At 39.5% G+C, this 23,149-nt stretch overlaps 1 protein-coding gene across 1 annotated transcript in view; it reads left to right on the top strand.

Annotated features, from left to right (window-relative positions):
• Window positions 1-351: 351 nt before the first annotated feature.
• PDGFD (platelet derived growth factor D) overlaps window positions 352-23,149 on the top strand; it is a 277,802-nt gene continuing 255,004 nt past the window's right edge. Inside the window, exon 1 of the mRNA XM_052653124.1 lies at window positions 352-475. Within this exon, the coding sequence (XP_052509084.1) occupies window positions 352-475 (124 nt within the window). The remainder of the gene's footprint in view (window positions 476-23,149) is intronic.

Below are 23,149 nucleotides of genomic sequence, written 5' to 3' on the forward strand. Positions count from 1 at the left end.
CCGGGAGCCTGGCGCGCCGCGGGGGGAGCCCGAGTGCGCGCAGCCCGGGGCGCCGCCGCCGGGCGGGGGCCGCTGCTGCTCCGCTCGGCGCCCGGGCGCCTGTGCTGCAGCTGTCGGCCACCGGAGGGGGCGAACAAACGTCAACCTGTTGTTTGTCCCGTCACCATTGATCAACTCTCCGCGCCACGAGGAAGTGCGGCCGCCCCCCACGCGGAGAGCGCGGCATGCAGGAAGTTTGCGGAGAGCTCGGCGACTAGCGCGGAGGCCAGGGCCAGCGAGTGCGGGCTCGCGTCCCGGGAGCCTGTCCCGGCTTTTTCTTGGAGTGACGCTGTCCCCGGGTCTCTGATCCCAATGCACCGGCTCATCCTTGTCTACACGCTAGTCTGCGCAAACTTTTGCAGCTACCGGGACACCTCTGCCACCCCGCAGAGCGCATCTATCAAAGCTTTGCGTAACGCCAACCTCAGGCGAGATGGTAAGAGACTCAGATTTTATTTTATTTTATTTTTTTCAATTAAATACTTACTTTTTTGACTGTCATCACTGTGGTTCCCCCTACCCCCCGCCCCTTCGGTTTCTTTCCTAAGAACCTTGGTGGTGTGTGTGTGGGAGAGGGTGCAGAAAAGGAAGAGGGCTCCGGTGCTTGCCTCCATCCCTGAGAGCCCCTTCCTGGGAATGGGACTGAGGGTGTGGAAGGCGATGTGCGGGAGAGGACCGGAGAGCCCCGGTGACTCATCTCCTGAACCCCCAGAGAAGTCATTTCCGTGTCCATCCGTCCACTGATAGCAGGACCTCGGAGCTGGAGAAAGTCGCAGGCTGCGCCTCCCCATGCTCAGGTTCTTAATCTTGTGGACTTGAAACAGATGGGGCATTTGTCATAGGTGGCTAGACTCAAGAGTGGCCTTCTCTGGGTGATTTATTTTTATTTTTTAAGTGGGAGGAGAGGGAATGATTAGTTTCAGAGGCAATGGTAGCTGGAGCATAGGGACAGTTTATTTATATATTATTTATCTTGAGGCCGGGTGTGCAGCCTGTTGCCCTGTTCATCCCCAGAGTGACTTCCCCAGTGGAGTTCAAGAGCATGGCTCAGAAACTCAGAATTTGGGAGAAAATGCTTTTTGGAGTTTCATCTGTATTCCAGGGAGACCTGACTCCTGCTGTTAGCTTTCTTTCACAGAAGTCTTTCCAACTGTTTGCAAGAAGCAAATCTCCTTCAACAGCCAAGTCTTAAGCAAAGTCCCAGAAAAGCTTGTTTTCCTTTTATGGAAGACACCTGGGCCAGTGGATGCCAGTGATTTTAATTGAGTTTGTTTGCTGTCTGGGCCTCCACCAAGATCTGAAGTTAATGCATTTCTCAATTCTCAACTACAGTTTATGTTGCCAATAATTTGCAGCTGTTTCCACCACCTACCTGAACTGACCCATAGGGTTTTTGTTTTGTTTTGTTATCCCTTCATCAGATATATCTTTCCTTCTGCTTACTTAAAGTTCTGACACATCCCCTGAGGAGCTCACCAAGCTATTCTTAAAGGTTTTACTCTTTGAGCTGGCAACATTTGACTGCTGGTAAATTCATATTAGCTTTGTTATTATCAGTTTCTCTCTTGGCTTGTCCTTAGTTTGGATATCACTAAAAAGCTTCTGAGCTTTGAAACAAGCAAACAAAAACTTTGTTATATTTCCTGATGGCAAGGAGACTGTGGATTTCAGTGTGCTGAAGTCATCTGAAGTGGAGGGAATATAGGGAAACCACAGAGTCACCTCCAGGCAGAAGGTCACCCTGTATTTCAGTTACCTTATTATAGTATTTTATGTAAAATATGCTAGCAGTGCGCTTTTGAGAAGCCTTCATTTTGAACACATTTTTTTAATAAAAAATTTTAAATGTTTAGGCTCAAAACTAAATTTTCATAGTTTTGTTTCACTCATTAATGTTTCCACCAGGGACACTCTTCTACTCATTGAGTTTTTAGATTTGTTAATGTTTGCACTTCATGTGCCCTTTCAGCTTCATAGAGTAAAATGCCATTTATAATTTGCATGACTTCATAGCCATAGTTTTGTAATCCTTAACTTCCCAAGTATCAGTTACAAGAAGTCAAGGACAGAAAATGAAAAATATGTAACCGTTGCCCGTTAACCCAAGATTCTGACTTTAAAACCAAGTCTCACAGCTCATATCTCTTTGTTTTTGTTGTTGTTGTTGTTAAAACTCTGTACATCTATCTAGTCTATATGAAAAGTGCTAATGCTTTAATTTATTAAAGTTTGAAAACTACTCTGGATTTATTCCATCATATTTGAGCTAGAACTGTTGTGTAGTTACAACAGACACACGCATACACACACATTTTGACTAGTTCAGACTGCTCAATACTTTTCTCACTGTCAATCTCATTTATAAAGAAGGCTAGGAAAGGGGGAAAGATAGTTGGGTTAAAAGAAAAATGTGTACAGAGTAAAAATAATTAACACTATAATGGGCTCTTAGATCGGGGAATTTTCAAAAGGCAGCTTAAGTGTTATAGACCCACATTCTCAGAAAATAATGATAATAATGATAATATTGCCCCAAGGGAATGTAATTGGATTTTAGATGGTGAAAAAAGTTTTATATGTTACAGTGGTTTGTGGCCAAAGGCCAGTGCCTATAAACAGATATACAGTATATGTGTAGTATTAACAATTCATAGAGAGTATATGTGGAAACATGTCTAAAAAGACTCATTAATGAAGGGAGGGGCAGTAATGAAGAAAAGGTTGACAGACACTTTGTAGTATTTTGGTGAGCAATAATGAAGGGTTTTGATACAGTCTAGATGGGCTGCTGTCTATGGGGTCGCACAGAGTCGGACACGACTGAAGCAACTTAGCAGCAGACATCATCTGAGAGATTTTATGTGGTAACAGCTGAGCTGAGCAGAGACGTTAATAACTTATTAAATTAAATCCTTATTCTGATCTGAGACATTTTAAACTTGCTCTCTCAAAGTTCCCTAGTGGCTCATTACAGAGGACAGTGTTCTTGATCCAATTCAAAAAGGGTGTAAGTTTGGGGAGGACACACAGAGGATACAATATGGGGAAAGATGAAGATAAGTGTTTCCAAGTATTAATTTAGGGCCCGGAGAATATTTGACCCTCAAATTACAAGTAGGAAATCACAACAAAAGCTTAGATATGGTCCTTGATAGGGGTTTGAAACCACTATCCAATGATGGAACCGTCTTTATACTTGGGCGCCATGGTTTTGTCCCTGCTGACCCTGTCAACTGCCACCTAATGTTGGGACTAAGAAGGGAATCAAAAGGACAGGTCTCCCCAGTCCTTGGCATGAGGCATGTTGGATCCTGTCCAGCCTGATACAAAAATCTTGTTTTTTGATCTCCCTGTACCTAGTAGCTCCAGATAACTGGAGTAGTTAATAAATGAATTGGAGATAGTGTGAAGGTTGGTAAGTGATCGTCTCCATCTACTCACTGTAGGAGGCCTCTCTGCTGACGTATCCTGGCCCCCCAGAACTCTTTATCTCTCTATATTCTTGCTCTAAAAGGGGTGTCTGGAGGGCCCTCGCCGGTGCTTGCAGAATGACTAAAGGTGACCCAAGGAGGCCGGTGGTTGAATTTGGTCTCTGTCCCCAGGAGAAAACCAGGTTCTGTGGCTGGAAAGAATTAAACTGTAATAGTTGGCAGTGCTTGATTGAATATCTATGCTTCTTTATATCATATTTGTTATTCTTTCTCAAAATGACTTTTGATACCCATTCCTGATCCACCTCTTGGCACAGAGAAAACCTGCCTTTGGCAATAGCACCCACATATTCTTATTTTAGTGTCTGTGCAGTTGGTGCTTTTGTTATAATAACTGGCCACAACTGGAGTTTCTCAGCGCGTGAACCAAGAAGTGTGAAGGTAGCAATTAACTGACAGTATTGTTACTTATTTTTAAATCTAACTAGAGCTTCCTGCTTAGGCAGTTAAGATTACAGATGTATTCTTCATTTTCTTGACCTTGTTTTCCTTTCAGAAAGTATAGATGTTGATGGCAAATGATTCTGCTTGGTTAGTTCTGCTTGGTTAATATGCCAGGACTTGAATTGTGTATTATCTATTATCATTATCTAGCGAGAAGCCTACAATTTTAGCAATTGTAGTCTTAGATTGTTTTTTTTAAGTAGTCAAGCTTATTTCTTAAATAATATCAGTTTCTGTTGTCCTCATTAATGATAGCACATTGACTTTGATTCAAAGATCAGAGCTTAAAGGAAAGGTGAAAAACAGAGGATAATATAAACAAATTGGGCTTCCCAGGTGGCATGGGGTAAAGACTGCCTGCCAATGCAGGAGAAGCAAGAAATGAAGGTTCAGTCTTTAGGTTGGGAAAATCTCCTGGAGGAGGCCATGGCAACCCATTCTAGTATTCTTGCTTGGAATATTCCAGGGACAGAGGAGCCTGGCAGGCTACCATCCATGGAGTAGCAAAGACTGGGACACAACTGAGCAACTGAGCACAAGCATGAGAATATAACCAAATTACTTTTAAAGCTGAGAATCAGATTAGTGATAAATCTGATATTCTTCTGTATTTATATCTTCACTTTAAGTATATTAAAAACTCATAATTTTACAGAAAATAATGGAGATTACATATTTTAAATGAAACATGACTTTGACTTGTCACCATAGGTCATATTACTTAATAGACCTTTTTGTTTTAAAGGTGAGTTTAGCCATATATATATATATATATATATGGAGAGAGAGAGAGAGAGAGAGAGAGAGAGAGAGAAGTGAAAGGTGCCATAAGGCTGTGAGTTATATTAATTCATTAAATGACAGTGATTTTGGAATACAGGGTTTTTCCCTTTTAGCAAATGAAAGCAAAATGTTATTGTTTTAGTACAATAGGGTCAAACAGTGAAGCAATGTCCCCAGAGTCACTTACATGGGATTCCTGAGTACATGTGGTCTCAGAGAATCCCCTCATTCTGAGGGTCTGGAGGATGTGGACATTTGTGTGTCTGTGCTTGAGAGCTGAGTCACAATGACAATCATCTTCCATCTAGAACTTACTCTTGAGCTTTCTTTGCTGAAGTGATATGATTAGCGTAAAAAGGCATTAGCTGAACATTTAAACAAAATTCCGCCCATATTAAAATAGGAGTCTAGTCTGAAATTTCTAAATTTATTGTTCCCAGAACCTGAGTACCACTGAGGTCTCATCACCCTGGAAGCCCCTCTGTAGCTAAGCACACTAGATATTAGATTTTATTAACTGGATCTGAGGTCTCATTGCTGCTGCTGCTGCTGCTGCTAAGTTGCTTCAGTCGTGTCCAACTCTGTGCGACCCCACAGACAGCAGCCCACCAGGTTTCCCCGTCCCTGGGATTCTCCACGCAAGAACACTGGAGTGGGTTGCCATTTCCTCCTCCAATGCATGAAAGTAAAAAGTGAAAGTGAAGTCTGACTCTTATCGACCCCATGGACTGCAGCCTACCGGGCTCCTCCATCCATGGATTTTCCAGGCAAGAGTACTGGAGTGGGGTGCCATTGCCTTCTGTGGAGGTCTCATTAGGGTAATGTAAATCACAAAAGTGACCTGGTTAGTGTTTTGACAACATTTTAAGTTACTTCCAACTTCTACATTTCAGAATTTATGCAATTTTATAAGGGAAAATTTTATGTAACTTTTACGTGAAGGACCATTTCAACAAAACGCTACAAGAGGATGATACATAATAGTAAAAGCAAAGAATCCAAGACAAATGCTGTAGCAGAAATATTCTGGCTCCCTGTACAGTATTTCAGGACCAAATGTAAGTCCTAAATAAAGAAATAAGCCCATGAGACACTGAAGTGCACAAGTGCACAGACGGGAAGAAATATTTTCTTCCAAGAATTTCTTTTTCAGAAAAAGAATGAAGCATGCTTTATTTCTTATAAGCATTGATGATGCATATAGTAATATATCTTTGCTGTTCACCCAGATATGCTGACATTCATATATTCACTTTAATTTTGATGGATTAATACTGTTTTTCTGTGATTGTGCCATGTGCAGACCGAGAGGTCATAGCACATGAACTGTCTTTCGTTATGAAAAGTGATCTTTTACCAAGTTTGGAAGTTTTTACTTGAATACTTTTTGTGAAGTGCAGTGCTTTCCCTGTAAATATAAGCCAAACATGATTTGAAACCTTGTATATTAGGACTCTTGATTTTTTAAATTTAGCAGGCCTCCTTTGGACTGAAGGAGCTCAGTGACACAGTGCCTAAGTGTGGGCTCTGAGAATGGGTTGAAGTGCCATATTAGTTTTAAGCGAGTCATTTCAGACCCAGTGTGAGAAGCTGCTGATAAGTTCAGCATTTTGCTGAGACATTTAATAAGCAATACAGCAACAGCTTGCTTTTTCAGAATTCACTGTTCAGCAGCTTCAGCTATATAAAATGAAACCAAATGAACTAACAAATGTGCAACAAATCCACTTAAAAACCAAATTCATGTTGATGTTTGGTAGAAACTGACACAATTCTGTAAAGCAGTCATCCTTCAATTAAAAAAAAAAAGTTAAAAAGAATCCAAATCTGTATCACAACGTGTGTAAATGAGCTCACAAAGTTCCATGGTAGAAACTTAAATACTCTTTTCCTTTGCTTCCGTGCAGCGTGCAGCTCTATCTCTGTCTTTCCTGTGTGGCTTCCATGTCCACAGCACAGCCAGAGTGTAGGGTTAGGAGAGGGAACAGGACTGGCTCAAAATACTCATACTGTTAGCATTGAGAAGGGACAGCTAGTAGCTTTCCTGCCTCCTCTTACTTTTTTCAGGCTTTGAAAAGCATTCATAAGACCTGAGCTTGCACAGCTGGCTTAGGTTTCTAACGAGTCAGATGAGAGTAGTTCCAGCCTGAACTGGACTGAAGGTATGTGTCCCCTCCAAATGTGTATATTGAAAACCCAACCCCCAATATGATGATATCAGGAGGTGGGGTCCTTGGGATTTGATTAAATTACAAGAGCAGAGTCCTCATGACTGAGATGAGTACACTTCTAAAAGAGATCCCAGACACATCCTTTCCCTTTATGCCACGTGAGGAGGCAGCAAAAAGACATGAAATCTGCTGGACTTTCCAGCTTCTCAAACTGTAAGAAAAATATTTCTGTAGTTTTAAGTCACTCAGTCTGTAGAAAATATTTATAGCAGCCCAAATGGTCTCTAACCTATCTCTGTATGTCACCAGGGATATACTATATTATAACCTAGTAAGAATGATGATTTTTAGAGAATGTTTTTGAATCACAAAGGAAATTTTAGATTGTATATTTGGTAGGTTTATCAGGATCATAAACTGGACATGGTATTAGCTTAGGTATATATGGATTTCATCCAAAAGATTGACAACACTCACTATGACAGCTTTGTGGAAAAGAATAATTGTAGTCTGGGTAATAATGAACTGTTCTTATTCTTTTAGTGATAACTAATAGATTTGTGTTAAACAAGAGGAAGGTGAACAAGAATTTTTAATCTGCATTGTGGATTAGACCCTGTAGAATTTGGAATTCTTAATAACTTGAATGAAGACACAGAAAACACATCTACTTGCATATTTTACTTGGAAAAAATAGTTTATAGATTGGATTAGAAGCAGAGTTTGGCTTATCCTTTTTTACAAAGGGCCAGATAGTAAATATTTTAGGCTTTCCTAAAATCATGCGGTTTCTATTGCAACTACTCAACAACTCTGCCATTATGAGCAGCCATAGGAATTGCATAAATGAATGTGTGTGGCTGTGTTCCAGTAAAACTTTATTTACAAGGACAGGCAGTGAGCCTTCAGGCTGTAGTTTCCTGAATTAGAGAATCTACATGCCTCTTAGGTTGAAATGATGAACTAATCGTATAGAAACACAATTTAGGGATAAATGCAAAATTTAGCTCTTTGGCTGGAAAATAAAAACAACTGCATTATTATGGATTGGAATACCTTGAATTAACTTCAGTTTATTCTAGATAGATAGAGATATGTCTGTATCTTTGTCTTCTTACTGATTTAGTTGAACACAGCTGATGCTTCAGCAAATGGTATAGTTGCTAAGCAACAGCAGTGTGAACCTGGGAATAGTGCTGACACCCTGTTGGGGTCAGGGAGGCAGCAGAGCTCTTACAAGGCAGACTCTGTCCAGCTGGGTTTGAGGGTGTTGTGCTCTTGTCCTCTGTAGGATTCTGCCTCCTTCTGACACCTTCAAACTCATGCCCTAAACTCAGAATTGGCTGCTCTTCTGTATTTAAACTTTCCCTTCTTACTGGCTCCCTCCTGTTAGCCAACACATATGTTTAAGTGTCTTTGCATTCTCCCATAGCATATAAAAGCCATTTTAATATTTCTTATATAAAAAAGTGTTGTGTTTTTTTTTCCATTTTATCACCATATAAACTTCTTCAGTCTCACCATGCCTCGTTGTCTCTACTTCATGTCTCCCTTACTCGCTGCAATTTGAAGTCATCCCTACCCCTCCGGGTGAGGTCACTATGATCTGTACGCTCCTCTGTGATTGGCAGGTCCCTTCTAGAAATGATTTCTTCCTTTGGTTTCACACACGAGCCCCTTTTGCCTTAACTACTCCTAAGTGTAAGTTTGAAATAGTGATAGAAATAAGCCAAAACTGACACAGTACTTATTTTGGATTCTTTGGAGAAGCAAGATTAGAGAAGGTTTTAAAAGTATATCTTATGTTTTGTCACTGTGACTGTTATGAACAGTGAAAGAAGTGGGAACAACCTTAGACTAAAATAGGGATCTTATTAATAAAAAAAGAACATTTAAAATTAAAAAATAATTTCATAGTACAACCTATCTAGCTCTACAGTTGCAGTTTTTTGGAGGTAGATATGCAGATATATGGGAGAAGGAAATGGCGCCCCACTCCAGTACTCTTGCCTGGAGAATCCCATGGACAGAGGAGCCTGGTGAGCTACAGTCCATGGGGTTGCAAAGAGTTGGACACAACTGAGCGACTAACACACAGACACACACACACACATGCACATATACATGTGATAAACAAAATATCTTAAAAGGCAAAATACTTCTAACTATAGAAATATGACATTGAATAACCACATAGATACTTTCCCTCATATCCCTGAGTGCTCTTTACCTACTTATGTTTTTTGGTCTCCTTGGCTGGGTCTTCATCTTCCTGTCTGCCCTTTAAATACTGGTATGTTTTCAAGGCTCTGACCTTCATTTTTCTCACTGTTAGTCTCTAGAGGATCTAGTTTTTGTCCAAAGTGTCAGTTGCTACTTATGTGTGAATGACCTATAAATCTATTTTTACTGCTTCTGCTTCTTTTCTGAGCTCTCAATCTGTCTTTTTACTTTATTTCTTGAGGTTAGTAAATGGGTGATCCCACTGGCACCTAAAGTAAATGCTCCAGTTCAGTAGGCCTCAGAATAAAAGGATTCAGTTTAAAATATTGGGTTATACATCCAATAGTGAATTCCTTAACGGTTAATCCTTTTGTTGTTTTTCCTTCCAGACGCATCTTGATTGTTTTTGAATGAACTGTTGAGTGACTGTGCTAACCAGGCATCCCATTTTAGACAGGAACTGTACACCCTTCATAGCCTTTTCTGACTTCTCATCTCCTCTCCAGGTAGAACTGACTACTCCTTTATTTCCTGCATATTTCTGTGGTATCTGTTTATTTCCATATCTGCCATCTGCTGATGTAAGCATACTCACTGCATTTAATGAAGCTGTGCGTACTCACTGTGTATTCCATTACTTGGTATGCAGGACTTCTCCTCAGCAAGATTTGAAGGGTCAGTAAATCAGCCAATCACTGTCTTCTTTTTACGACTGATCTTTAGGCCATGTGAGCCCTATCAGACTGTAAATTAATGGGAGCAAGGATGTTTAAATTATGTAAAGTTTCTGTTAATTGTCTGGATGGCTGTTTGTATTATTGAACAGGATGAGGACTAGAAGAGGAAGAACAGATGAGGGAAGGTCATGGAAATAGAAAATTAATTTGTGGACACTTTAAGCTTAGGAGCTTGTGCAGTATTTGTGGGGATGAAATCTAGAGGAATGAGATAAAAGAGATGCACTTATTTGCATGAAATGCATTCACAGTGAGCATGAAGTAATCAGCTCTGTACTGTCATGTTTCAAAGTGAGTGGTATGTGGGTGTGTCATCATCGTCATCATCATCGTCTGGGCTTCCCTGGTGGCTCAGTGGTAAAGGATCCACCTGCAACGCAGGATACCTGGAGACAATCCCTGGGTTGGGAAGATCCCATGGAGAAGGAAATGGCAACCCACTGCAGTGCTCTTGCCTGGAGAATCCCATGGACAGAGGGCTACAGTCCCTGGAGTTGCAAAGAGTTGGGACAGACTAAGCAATTAACACTAACTAGCTAATAATAATACCTGATATTTCCAGAGTTCTTGTAACATGACAAAGTGCGTTCATAGCCATGATAGACAGTGGTCTGGTGTGAAGAATTGGTCATTCCCAAATGACTGTATGGAAAATTTCAAGATCACATATTCTTTTAGACTGCTGCCTTAGACATAAACATGACATTAGAGATTAATTTTGGACTAATATCAGTGAAATGTGGCAGGTCTTCAACTGTTTCCCCTGCACCCCAAGCCTGCCTTCCCCTACCAAAAAGCCTCACACATACTCTGACTAGAATCAATCCTTTTTGGTATACCTTTCCTTTCCAAAATTAGTATTTGAGCACTGCCACAAGAATTTCCCAGTACTTAATAAAAGTTCAAAAGAAGGGATAGAAATAAATTAAGGATCATGAAACAAGTCTTGAGGTTCAGTCAGGATGATTGATTATGGAAAGCTGAGGAAAAAGTAATGCATCTCCATTCTGTTTAAGGATTTATCTATAGAGAGCATGTTCGCACTATTTTACTGAGGATTTAACAAGAGAGTTGCTATTGAATAGAATTTTTAAAAAGTACACATTTCCTATGAAAGCAAAAAGTCCATTAGTGGGATTGGAATATGGAATTAAAGGATTTTTTTAGACAATTGCTAATCAAAAAAAAAAAAAAAAAAGGATGGTATAAGGCTTATTTGTAATTTAAAGTGTAGCATATTTGAATACTCTGGGAAGAGCCACTGTGATTTCATATTGTTTTGATTCAATTCTTTAGTTTACTACTTTTCACCAAACTCAACTGCAGCAACATAAACACTACTTATTTGTTCAACAAATATTTACTGAACACTGATATACATGCAAATCTCTGGATTAACCACTGAGGCAGAAACAGTTAAGCCTAAGGTACACTCTCTGCTTTGGTAAAATTTATACTTTAGTTGATGAGATAAAATATGCATGGGAATAAACAAAGGGCAAGACAGGCCCATCTGTGTGCTGCCCTCATGTGACATATTTTTTAAGACTGTGTCCTGTTGACCAAATTGTGACTCTAAGTCATCTAATGTTTAATTCAGAAAAAAATGATATTGATTAGGCTGCTATTGAGCATACATAGTACTGTGTGAAGACTGAAAGACAAATCCTTTATTGATTATTAATATTACTATTATTATATCAAGGATTTGAGCAGAAAAGTAATTTTAATTGTAGGACTGGGAGTCATGTGTTCTTCATTTTAGATGTTAGGCTAAATATGTTTGAACCATAAAGGCAAATATACAGGGTCACTTTCCAACCCAGTATGACTTAACTTTTTTTTTTTTAATCAGAGTATAATTGCTTTACAAAGTTGCATTAATTTCTGCTTTACAGTGAAGCAAATCAGCTTACAATGGCACCCCACTCCAGTACTCTTGCCTGGAAAATCCCATGGATGGAGGAGCCTGGTAGGCTTCAGTCCATGGGGTCGCTAAGTCAGACATGACTGAGCGACTTCTCTTTCACCTTTTGCTTTCACGCATTGGAGAAGGAAATGACAACCCACTCCAGTGTTCTTGCCTGGAGAATCCCAGGGACGGAGAAGCCTCGTGGGCTGCCGTCTATGGGGTCGCACAGAGTCGGACATTACTGAAGTGACTTAGCAAAAAAAAAAAAAAATCAGCTTTACTATGTATACATATGTCGCCTCCCCTTTGGACCTGCCGCTCAACACAGCACCAGCTCAGCTCCTGGTCCTTTGCAGCAGGTTCCCAATATCTATCTATCTATCTTACAGTATATAAATGTCAATCCTAATTTCCCAGTTCATCCCACCCTCCCCTACCCACCCCCATTTCCACATGTCCATTCTGTATGTCTGCATCTCTTTTCCTGTCCTACAAATAGGTTCATCTGTATCATTTTTCTGGATTCTACATATGTACGTTAATATACGATATTTGTTTTTCTCTTTCTCACTTACAATAGCCAGCACATGGAAACAACCTAAATGTCCAATGACGGATGAATAATAAAGAAGATGTGGTTCTTATATACAGTGGAGTGTTGCTCAGCCATAAAAAGGAATGAAATTTGGTCATTTGTAGAGATGCGGATGGACCTAGAGTCTGTCATACAGAGTGAAGTCATAAAAAGAAAAACAATATCAACTTAACTTTTTAACATGTGATATGTACTATGATTATTTGACCACTGGATGGCAGCAGAAAAAGGACTGGTTTATGCATCTTATTATTTTTTTAACCCCCTTTCTTGGTTGGGCGTGTCAGCTCAACTAGGGAAATTTTCTATTTCCCAAATACATTGAAGACAGCAAATTACAAATCTTGGTAATCTGTCATTAGTGTATAACTATTACATATGAGCTCAATAAATTTTAGGTAAAAATAGAAGATGTTGAAAATATGTGACTATTTTACTGCTTTGTATCCTTTTCACTGGTGGCTCTGTGGGAAAGAACCTGCCTGCCAGTGCAGATGTGGGTTTGGTCTTCAATCTGGGAAGATCCCCTGGAGAAGGAAATGGCAACCCACTCCAGTACTCTTGCCTGGAGAATCCCATGGACAGAGGAGACTGGCAGGCTACAGTCCATGGGGTTGCAAAGAGTTGGGCACAACTGAGTAAACAACAGCAACCCTTACTCATCCAGTTTGTGTGCATTTATAAAATTCTTGAAAGTCCAATTTAGAAACATTAGTTGAAAATCATTTTCTGAATAATAGTTGCAGGTACACAGCCACTGGTTGACAAATTTCCTTGGAGCACATGACCAGCTTGTTGATAACTCTAGACTTGCAGTGGACTCCTCATTACTTGTCAGATGAATAAGTTACTCTGGGGGACAAAAAATATTATGATATCAGAAGTGAGAAATCATCTGTAAATGCTGCAGTTTCTGAAATCCTAAGGAGACCCAGGGAAGAGTGGTGAGCATGTAACAGTGTAGGACCATGAAACCTGCAGCTCTCTGTCCAGATGCAGAACAGTAATCAGTCACATATAGTCATATTATTGCATTAAGGAAATGTACAGTTAATCCAGGTTTAGTAAAAATTGCAAAAAACATTGTTGTTTTTTAGTCACTGAGTTGCATCTGACTCTTTTACGATCCCAGGGACTGTAAAGCTCCTTTGTCCATGGGATTTTCCAGGCAAGAATACTGGAGTGGGTTGCAGTTTCCTTCTCCAGGGGATATTCCTGACCCAGGGATCTAACCTGTGTCTCCTGCATTCGCAGGCAGATTCTTCACCACTAAGCTACCAGGGAAGCCCCAAAATTGCAAAGTGCTGTACAAGAATGATTAATTTTAGTAAATGCTTTAGAGCATATTGGAAAACTATTTATTGTGGTCTGTATGAGGCTGAATGATGATCCTCAGGTCACAATTCTAGCACACCTAAGTGCTACAGTATGTGGGAAAGACTTTGCAAGTGTGATTTTGCTTTGGATCTTGAATGGTGAAGTTATCCTGAATTATCTGGCTGGGCCATGATGCAATCACAAATGTCCTTACAGGGGAGAGATGTAGGGAGATTTGAGACAGGCAGAGGAGGGGGCAGTGTGACCACAGAAACAGAGATTTCAGTGATGTGGCCACAAGCCAAGGACTGCCGACAGCCACCAGAGGCTGGAAGATGCAAGGAAGAGATTCCCCCCTAAAGCATGAGAAGGAGCAAGACCTTGCTGGCACCTTGACTTTGGCTCTCTGAACTGACTTCACACTCCTGATTTCCAGACTCAAACAGAATAACTGTAGGTGTTTTAAGCCAGTAAATCTGTGGGAATTTGTTACAGCAATCACAGGAAACTAATCAAGGGCCTTTGAGCTGAAAGATGAATGGCTGAACTGCCTATTTGTTGAGTCCAGTTTTCTGTTGAGGAAATTTCATTGACCAATGTATTGACAAATGATGAATCTAGATCCCTGCCCTTGAGAATTCTTTAGTAAGGCAAGCCTTACTTCTACTCTAGTTCCATATCAGAATATTTAGGAAATTCTGGTTCCAAATCTTACCTGTTTTTCAGAGAAGATTAAGTCCTGACATGATGGGAAAGCACAATGATCCTATTTTATCAGACTTTCATTGATTCTTGAATATTCCCTTTACCCAAACATGCCATTTATGCATTTTTAGCTCATAGTTTACTCATTTGCTTTTGCCACAGACTTTTGTTGTGAGACTGTCATGTGTCACTTTCTGTACTGGGGAACAGTGTTGAAAGTGATGTGGGGAAAAGTGGTGAAAGTGATATGATAATAAATACTTTGTTAATTAATTATCTGTTAATTATGTGATACTAGCTGCCATCCACAGAGTACTTACTGGTATAGATAGTATGCTGATAATAATACTATATGTGTTACAGTCACGATATTATATGTTAGGTGATGGGACATAGATCTTTCTAGATGACATATTGGCAAATGTTAGGTTTATTAGAAATTTGGAGCTTAGGACAGAATCAGAGAATTCCAGTTGAATACCTGTGCCCAGTTCCCTTAACTCAGACTGAACCCAACTCTTACCACTTACTCTCTTAAGCCATCACTGTCCAATAGAAATATAATGCAAATGAATGTTATTTTAAAAATTAGTAACCACAGAAGAAACTAAAAAGCAGAAGTTAATTTGAATAATATATTTTATTCAATCCAGTCTGTATCCAAATATTGTTATTTCACTGTTTAATAAATATTTTAAAAATACTGAGATTTCTTTTTGTATCCTTGTTATCATATTGAACCTTCAAATATGATATGCATTTTATATATACATATAACACATCCTATTTCAGACTAGTGCATTTCAAATACTCAGTAACCACATGATGCCAGACATTACTGATTTGAACAGCACAGTTATCTTAAGATCACTTATTTAAACCAACACAAGTTATCATTTTTTTAACTTAAAAAATGTTGAGTTTCTGAAAACTATATACTCCCTCTTTGTTGCAACATGTTTAAATTGACGATGTCAGTTTTAAGGGGGATTAATAACCTAGCATAGGCAAGTTTTATGTGGCTTATATATTGTTTTCTTATATCAACATTGTTATAGTTGATGTTCCTGGTTATTTTCATGTACTCTCTTTTAAAAAAATTGCAGTTATCTCATAAACTTGCAGTCAACCAAGCTACTCAGTTTATATGCAGGTGCAAATTTTTCTGATTCTTGAGATGCTTCTTTTGAAAATAGCAGCTGGCTCTTCATTTCTGTCGTGAATGTGAAAAAAAAAAAAAAGCTGTGTTTAGCCAGCACCAATTGTCTCTTTCATTTACACCTTAATTTGACTTAGGTAATGACACCATTCTCTTTTATCACTTGACCATTAAAAAAAAAAAAGTACTCTTTCTATCTGATTAGTGAAAGATTTTTGGAAAAAAAAATACTGCTATATGTGTGGAAGGAGGTTAACCTATTATATATTTGGTTCAGATTTTTATTAAATTACTGATATCTCCTTGGTTTTAGAAGCTTTAGACAGCATACATACATTTGGTGTATGCTATTTTGGGGAAAATTAAATGTTATGAAACAATTGTTTTGTGTTTTAAAATCTCAGATCTATAATTTATTTACTTCATGGCCCAGAAGTGAAAGGTGATTAATAAAAGTTGTTGCAGAAACAAAAATAATTTCTACTTTTGCTAAGCAATGTATTTTTACCAGTCTTTTGGTTGGCAGTTGATTGGCATGGCCTTTTAATCTTCTGTAATTTGGGCAAGCAAAAGTATTCTACCAAGTAAAATGACTTGTAAAGGTGTCTTGTTTTTCTGTTACTGATTTAGAAACATCTCATTGAATTGTGTTCTCGTGAGAAGCTTATAAGTAATGTTGTCATGTAAAACTCTTTTTGCTGTAAAATGTCTTTCTTTTACTGGGAATCTCAACCTGAGTCTCCCGTTTTGACGTCTCATCCCAGAAGTCTTCAGCATGGTGTGCCTCGTTTTCAGAACAAACACCCACGATTGGAAAGGCTAAGGAAGGCTGAGAAAGGCACTGGCTCACGAGCTCAGAATCTCTTCAGCAACCCTTTATGTCAGGACACAGCATAACTCTGTTGTTACGGAAAACCTTTCATTCATAGGGCTCTTTTTGTTTTTAGTGATGGAGTGGTTTTGAAAACAATGACGTTTTTTAGTATGCCCTAGTGCTTGGTGTTGGAGAAGGCAATGGCACCCCACTCCAGTACTCTTGCCTGGAAGATCCCATGGATGGAGGAGCCCGGTAGGCTGCAGTCCATGGGGTTGCTAGGAGTCGGACACGACTGAGTGACTTTACTTTCCCTTTTCACTTTAATGCATTGGAGAAGGAAACGGCAACCCACTCCAGTGTTCTTGCCTGGAGAATCCCAGGGACTGCGGAGTCTGGTGGACTGCCATCTGTGGGGTCACACAGAGTCGGACACGACTGAAGCCACTTAGCAGCAGCAGCAGCAGCAGTGTTTAGTGTTCATACTTCTCACTTACCTCTACCTGAAATTGTATCATTCATTTTTACTCATGTATGTTCTGCCTTCTCCCAAGAATCTAATCTCTGTTAGGATAGATACTTTATCTCTTTTATTCCATACTGTATCCCTGTATACTATGTAGTTAATACCAGCTACATAGGAGATCCTCAGTAAATACTTGCTGAATGATTGAATGAACATCAGCAGAGTGCAGTTCAGATGAAGCTCAGTCTTGAAGAGCATGGTGTCTTTGGGTAGCAGTGGTAGGCTGATGGTGAAGGTAATAAAGCTTAAACTTCAGAGTCCTTCCCTTACTAGGTCCCTTCCAAGGCCCTGTACCTAATTTTATATTTATAACATAATTGTTACTTTTCTTAAAGAGAGCATCCCAAATAGTTTATCAGGCTCGACAAAATCTGGATGATTCCCTGGTGTTAAGGTGCATACTTGTCATTTGAGGTTTGCTCTGAAGAAATGTAAAAATATCTTCTACCAGTTGAGCAAATTAATACTGTTCATTGAAAGGGACTGTTACCCCAAGAACTGGCTTAGCCACATGGTCTAGTCTTAATTTAAAACAGTCTGGCAGACTAATGAACACAGTTATTGCAGTTCTTTTGTATTACTTACCTTGTATGCATTTCTGCTTACACACACACACACACACATACATATACATATATATGTATATATATACACACATATATATACACACATATATATACACACTTATACACACACACATCACAGGTCTGTTGTACAGTGTTACCCCATTATCTATTATTTTTCTTTCCATGGTTTCAGTTGCACACAGTCAACTGCAGTGAGAGCATATTATTAAATGGAAAATTCCGAAAATAAAAAAACCCACAAGTTTTAAATTGTGTGCATTTTGAGTACCATGATGAAATCTCACACTATCCCACTGGAGTCCACTGACAAAGTGAATCATCTTTTTGTCCAACATGCCCTGCCCAGTCACTCAGTAGCTGTCATAGGTTATGTTGAGATATCACAGTGCTGTGTTCGAGTCACCCTTATTTTGCTCAACAATGGCCCCGAAGCCCAAGGATATTGATGCTGGCAATTCAGATATGCCAGAGCAGCCTTGAAGTACTTCCTGTAAGTGAAAAGTTGAAATTTTTCAGTTTAAGAAAAATAAATCATGTGCTGAAGTTTCTAAGATCTATGGTAAGGACATGACTTGTCTATGAACTTGTGAAGAAGGAAAGTGAAATTTTGCTGCCTTTACTGTTGTATCTTAAACTGTGAATGTTAAGGCCACAGCACATGAAAAGTGCTTAGTTAAAATGGAAAAGACATTCTATGTGTACAGTAAGATATCAAGATAGAGTTAGAGACCACATTCACATAATCTTTATTATAGTATATTGCTATGATTATTCTATTTTATCATTAGTTATTGTTGTCAGTCTCTTGAAAACAAAGTGAAAGTCACTCAGTTGTGCAACCCCATGGACTTAGTCCATGGAATTCTCCAGGCCAGAATACTGGAGTGGGTAGCCTTTCCCATCTCCAGGGGATCTTTGCAACCCAGGAACTGAACCCAGGTCTCCCGCATTGCAGGTGGATTCTTTACCAGCTGAGCCACCGGAAAAGCCCAAGAATACTGGGGTGGGTGGCCTATTCCTGGGACAGGAAGATCCAGCAGATCTTCCTGTCCCAGGAATCAAACTGGGCTCTCCTGCATTGCAGGCAGATTCTTTAGCAACTGAAAGAAGTTCTTAGGCCTTAGATTTTTCTAAAGCATGGTAAATCATATCTCAAACTCTCATTTAATTGCATCAAGAACTTGGAGATTTGGTGGTAAGAGAACTCACATATTTGAAAACTTGATTAATTTGACAAATATTTCCTGAACATCTGTTGTTAGGCACTGTGTTAAGTAGACAAGGTAGACTTTTAAACAATCCATTAGATCAACTATGCACTTATATACTATGTATATATTATGTATATATTCATACATGTATACATATACCCAATGCTATAATAACATTTTATGTACATGTTCAATATAAACACAAGTATGCACATACCTGTACATTTATTTATCTGTTCAAATGCATTATATATTTTGCATATCATAACTAATCTCATGCATGACCTAAATATATGTGGTATCATTAATGTGACAGTGTTAAAACATGAAGCTGTAACAGCTCTAATTAGAGATAGTTACCAACCACATAGAGTCAGGAATCCTTTTATGGAATTGAAAATGGTGAAAAAGTGACAAATAGATAAAAGGAATTAGGTCTGATAGACAGAGTGCCTGAAGAACTGTGGACAGAGGTTCATTACACTGTACAGGAGATGGTGATCAAAATCATCCCCAAGAAAAATAAATGCAAAGGGCGAAATGGTTGTCTGAGAAGGCCTTACAAATAACTGGGAATATAAGAATAGTGAAAAGCAAAGGAGAAAATGAAAGGTATATGCATCTGAATGTGGAGTTTCAAAGAATAGCAAGGAGAGATATGTAAACCTTCCTAAGGGATCAATGCAAAGAAACAGAGGAAAACAATAGAATGGGAAAGACTAGAGATCTCTTCAAGAAAATTAGAGACCAAGGGAATATTTCATGCAATGATGGGCTCAATAAAGGACAGAAATGGTATGGACCTAACAAAAGCAGAAGAAATTAAGAAGAGGTGGAAAGAATACACAGAAGAACTATACAAAAAAGATTTCATGACCCAGATAACCTCAATGGTGTGATCACTCACCTAGAGCCAGACATCCTGGAATGCAAAGTCAACTGGGCCTTAGGAAGCATCACTATGGACAAAGCTAATGGAGGTGATGCAATCCAGATGAGCTCTTTCAAATCCTAAAATATGATGCTGTTAAAGTGGTTCACTCAACATGCCAGCAAATTTGGAAAACTCAGCAGTGGCTGCAGGACTGAAAAAGGTCAGTTTTCATTTCAGTCCCCCAAGAAAGACAATGCCAAAGAATGTTCAAACTACTGCACAATTGCACTCACCTCACATGTTAGCAAATCAAAATTCTCCAAGCTAGGCTTCAATAGTCCATGAACCGAGAACTTCCAGATGTTCAAGCTGGATTTAGGAAAGGCAGAGGAATCAGAGATCCAATTACCAACATCTGTTGGATCATAAAAAAAGCAAGACAGTTCAAGAAAAACATCTACTTCTGTTTAATTGACTGCTCTAAAATGTCTAACTATGTGGATCACTACAAACTGGAAAATTCTTAAAGAGATGGGAATACCAGACTAACTTACGTGCTTCCTAAGACATCAGTATGCAGGTCAAGAAGCAACAGTTAGACCTGGACATGGAAAAGACTGGTTCCATATTGGGAAAGGAGTATGCTAAGGCTGTTGCAAAGAGTCGGACACGACTGAGCGACTGAACTGAACTGAACTGAAGGCTGTATATTGTCATCCTGCTTATTTAACTTATATGTAAAGTACATCATGCAAAATGCTGGTCTGGATGAAGCACAAGCTGGAATCAAGATTGCTGGGAGAAATATCAATAAACTCAGATATGCAGATGATACCACCCTTATGGCAGAAAGTGAAGAAGAACTAAAGAGCCTCTTGATGAAAATGAAAGAGGAGAGTGACAAAGCTGGCTTAAAACTCAACATTCAAAAAGCATAGATCATGGCATCTGGTCCCATCATTTCATGGCAAATGCTAAAGTAAGTCACTTCAGTCATGTCCGACTCTGTGAGACCCCATAGACGGCAGCCCACCAGGCTCCCCCATCCCTGGGATTCTCCAGGCAAGAACACTGGAGTGGGTTGCCATTTCCTTCTCCAACGCATGAAAGTAAAAAGTGAAAGGGCAGTCACTCAATCGTGTCCAACCCTTAGCATGGACTGCAGCCTACCAGACTTTTCCATCCATGGGATTTTCCAGGCAAGAGTACTGGAGTGGGGTGCCATTGCCTTCTCCTCATGGCAAATAGATGGGGGAAAAATGGAAACAGTAACAGGCTTTATTTCCTTGGGCTCCAAAATCATTGCAGATGGTGACTTCAGCCATGAAATTAAAAGATGCTTGCTCCTTGGAAGAAAAGCTATGACCAACATAGACAGCATATTAAAAAGCAAAGACATTCCTTTGCTGACAAAGGTCCGTCTAGTCAAAGCTATGGTTTTTCCCGTAGTCATGTGAGAGTTGGACCATTAAGAAAGCTGAGCACCAAAGAATTGAGGCTTTTGAACTGTGGTGTTGGAGAAGACTTTTGAGAGTCCCTTGGACTGCAAGAAGATCAAACCAGTCAATCCTAAAGGAAATCAGTCCTGAATATTCATTGGAATCACTGATGCTGAAGCTCCAATGCTTTGGCCATCTGATGCGAAGAACTGACTCACTGGAAAAGACCCTGATGCTGGGAGAGATTGAAGGCAGGAGGAGAAGGGTATGACAGAGGATGAGATGGTTGGATGGCATCACCAACAAGATGGACGTGAGTTTGAGCAAGCTCCAGAAGACAGTGAAGCACAGGAAAGCCTTGTGTGCTGCAGTCCATGGGGTCACAAAGAGTCAAGCACGACTGAGCAACTCAACTGAACTGAACCAACCCCAGAGAGTCATGAATCCTTTTATGGAATAGAAAATGATGTTTGAACCAGACTGTAGTTGTGGTATATTTTCTAAAGCTATTGTGTCAAGTTTCTACATCTTTCTTGACTAAAGCAACAGTAATTGTTTCTTTCACAGTTCTGCAAGCCAGAAGCCCAACAGTGAGATGTCAGCAAGGTGGTACACCCAAGGGGGCTCTCAGGGGGAATCTGTTCCTTCCCTTCTTTTGGCTGTTGGCTGTCCTTGGCTTTGCACACATCACTCCAAGTTCTGCCTGCCTGGCCACTCTGCCTTTTCCTATGTATCCACTACCTCTTGGCTTCTAAGGACAGTTGAGTTTTTATAGGATTACATGAATAATGCAAGAAAATTGCTCAAGATCTTACACTTAATTGTACAAGTCTCAAGTTTGGGGTCAGATATTAGTCTTTGGGCATATTTTAAGAGGCCACCATTTAACTACCTATAGGTCAAACCCTTCAAAGGCTGAGTTCGAGGAGAGCATCACAGGCTGAGAAACTAGACTAAGCAGAGATGTAGGGGTCAGACAAAGAAGGTATGTTGGGTACAAGAAGGAGCGTTGGGGAGCAGCAGCGTGTAAAGAGAGGAGAGGGAGGTGAACAAGGGTCAGGGAACTGCGGGAGCCCTTGGCCCCTGGGCAGCCATGTTAAAGTGAGTGGAGAACCAGAGAGGATGCTGTAACATAGCCTACGTGAGACCTTGCCAAAGCCTGCGTGGAGATGTTGGCCATGAGACTAGAAAGCACTGAAGCTTCAAATGCCTGTTTGATTGGGAGGAGGTTGGGACATTAACAACAATAGGGAAATTGGAAGACAGAAATGATGTTTGGATTTGGATGTGTTGCTTCAGTTTCCAGCATGACATCTGGAGGAAGGTGTACTTAGAAATGTGGAGTTGATCTCCAGAGTGTTTGGCATGGGAGTTATCCACAGTGAAGGGTGAGACTCCCGAAGAAAGGGAAAGGGAAGAAGAGAATGTCTCCAACGAGACCTCCTTCCTTCAGAGGTTAGGGGAACTAAGCTTCCTTTTTTCATTATGTTTTTAAATGTACACTTTTGACACAGTGGGTTCTTTAATGTACAGGATTTTTCACACACTGATTGTAGGTGAACATGTTCTCTCTTTGTTGTGTCTACTGAAATACTTTTATGTGAACTGTGCTATGATTCTTTTAAAGTAATTTACTCTAATTATGACCTTATTAAAGAAACATGGTTATATTTGCTCTTTGTTTTATGGTAATGACTGATCAACAAAATGCTAATTGATGTTACAATTTTGTGCTATATTTGTTCTGATATTCAAATGCTTTAATTAGTATTTAATTTGCTTACCAGCCTGAATTATCTATCCTGATATTACTTTTGCTTTTTTGGTTCAGGGAAGTTATTTATTAAGACATGGCAAGGGTCCAAAACTTTGTTACTGTGTATTGTGTTAACACTGGTTTTCAGGGAAGAGAGTTTTATTTATTAATCAATATTAATATATATTTATTCTTTATTAATTTAGTCTTTATTAATTTTTATTCTTTATTAATCTGTATTTATATATATATAAGTTTATACCATTTGTGGATTCAGATGCATTCATGATAATACACATAGATCTGTGAGAAAACATAAGAAAATTTTTAACCTCACTGGAGAATAAAAAAGCATTTAAAAACTAG

Source organism: Budorcas taxicolor, chromosome 15, assembly GCF_023091745.1.
Source record: "Budorcas taxicolor isolate Tak-1 chromosome 15, Takin1.1, whole genome shotgun sequence".
Taxonomy (NCBI): domain Eukaryota; kingdom Metazoa; phylum Chordata; class Mammalia; order Artiodactyla; family Bovidae; genus Budorcas; species Budorcas taxicolor.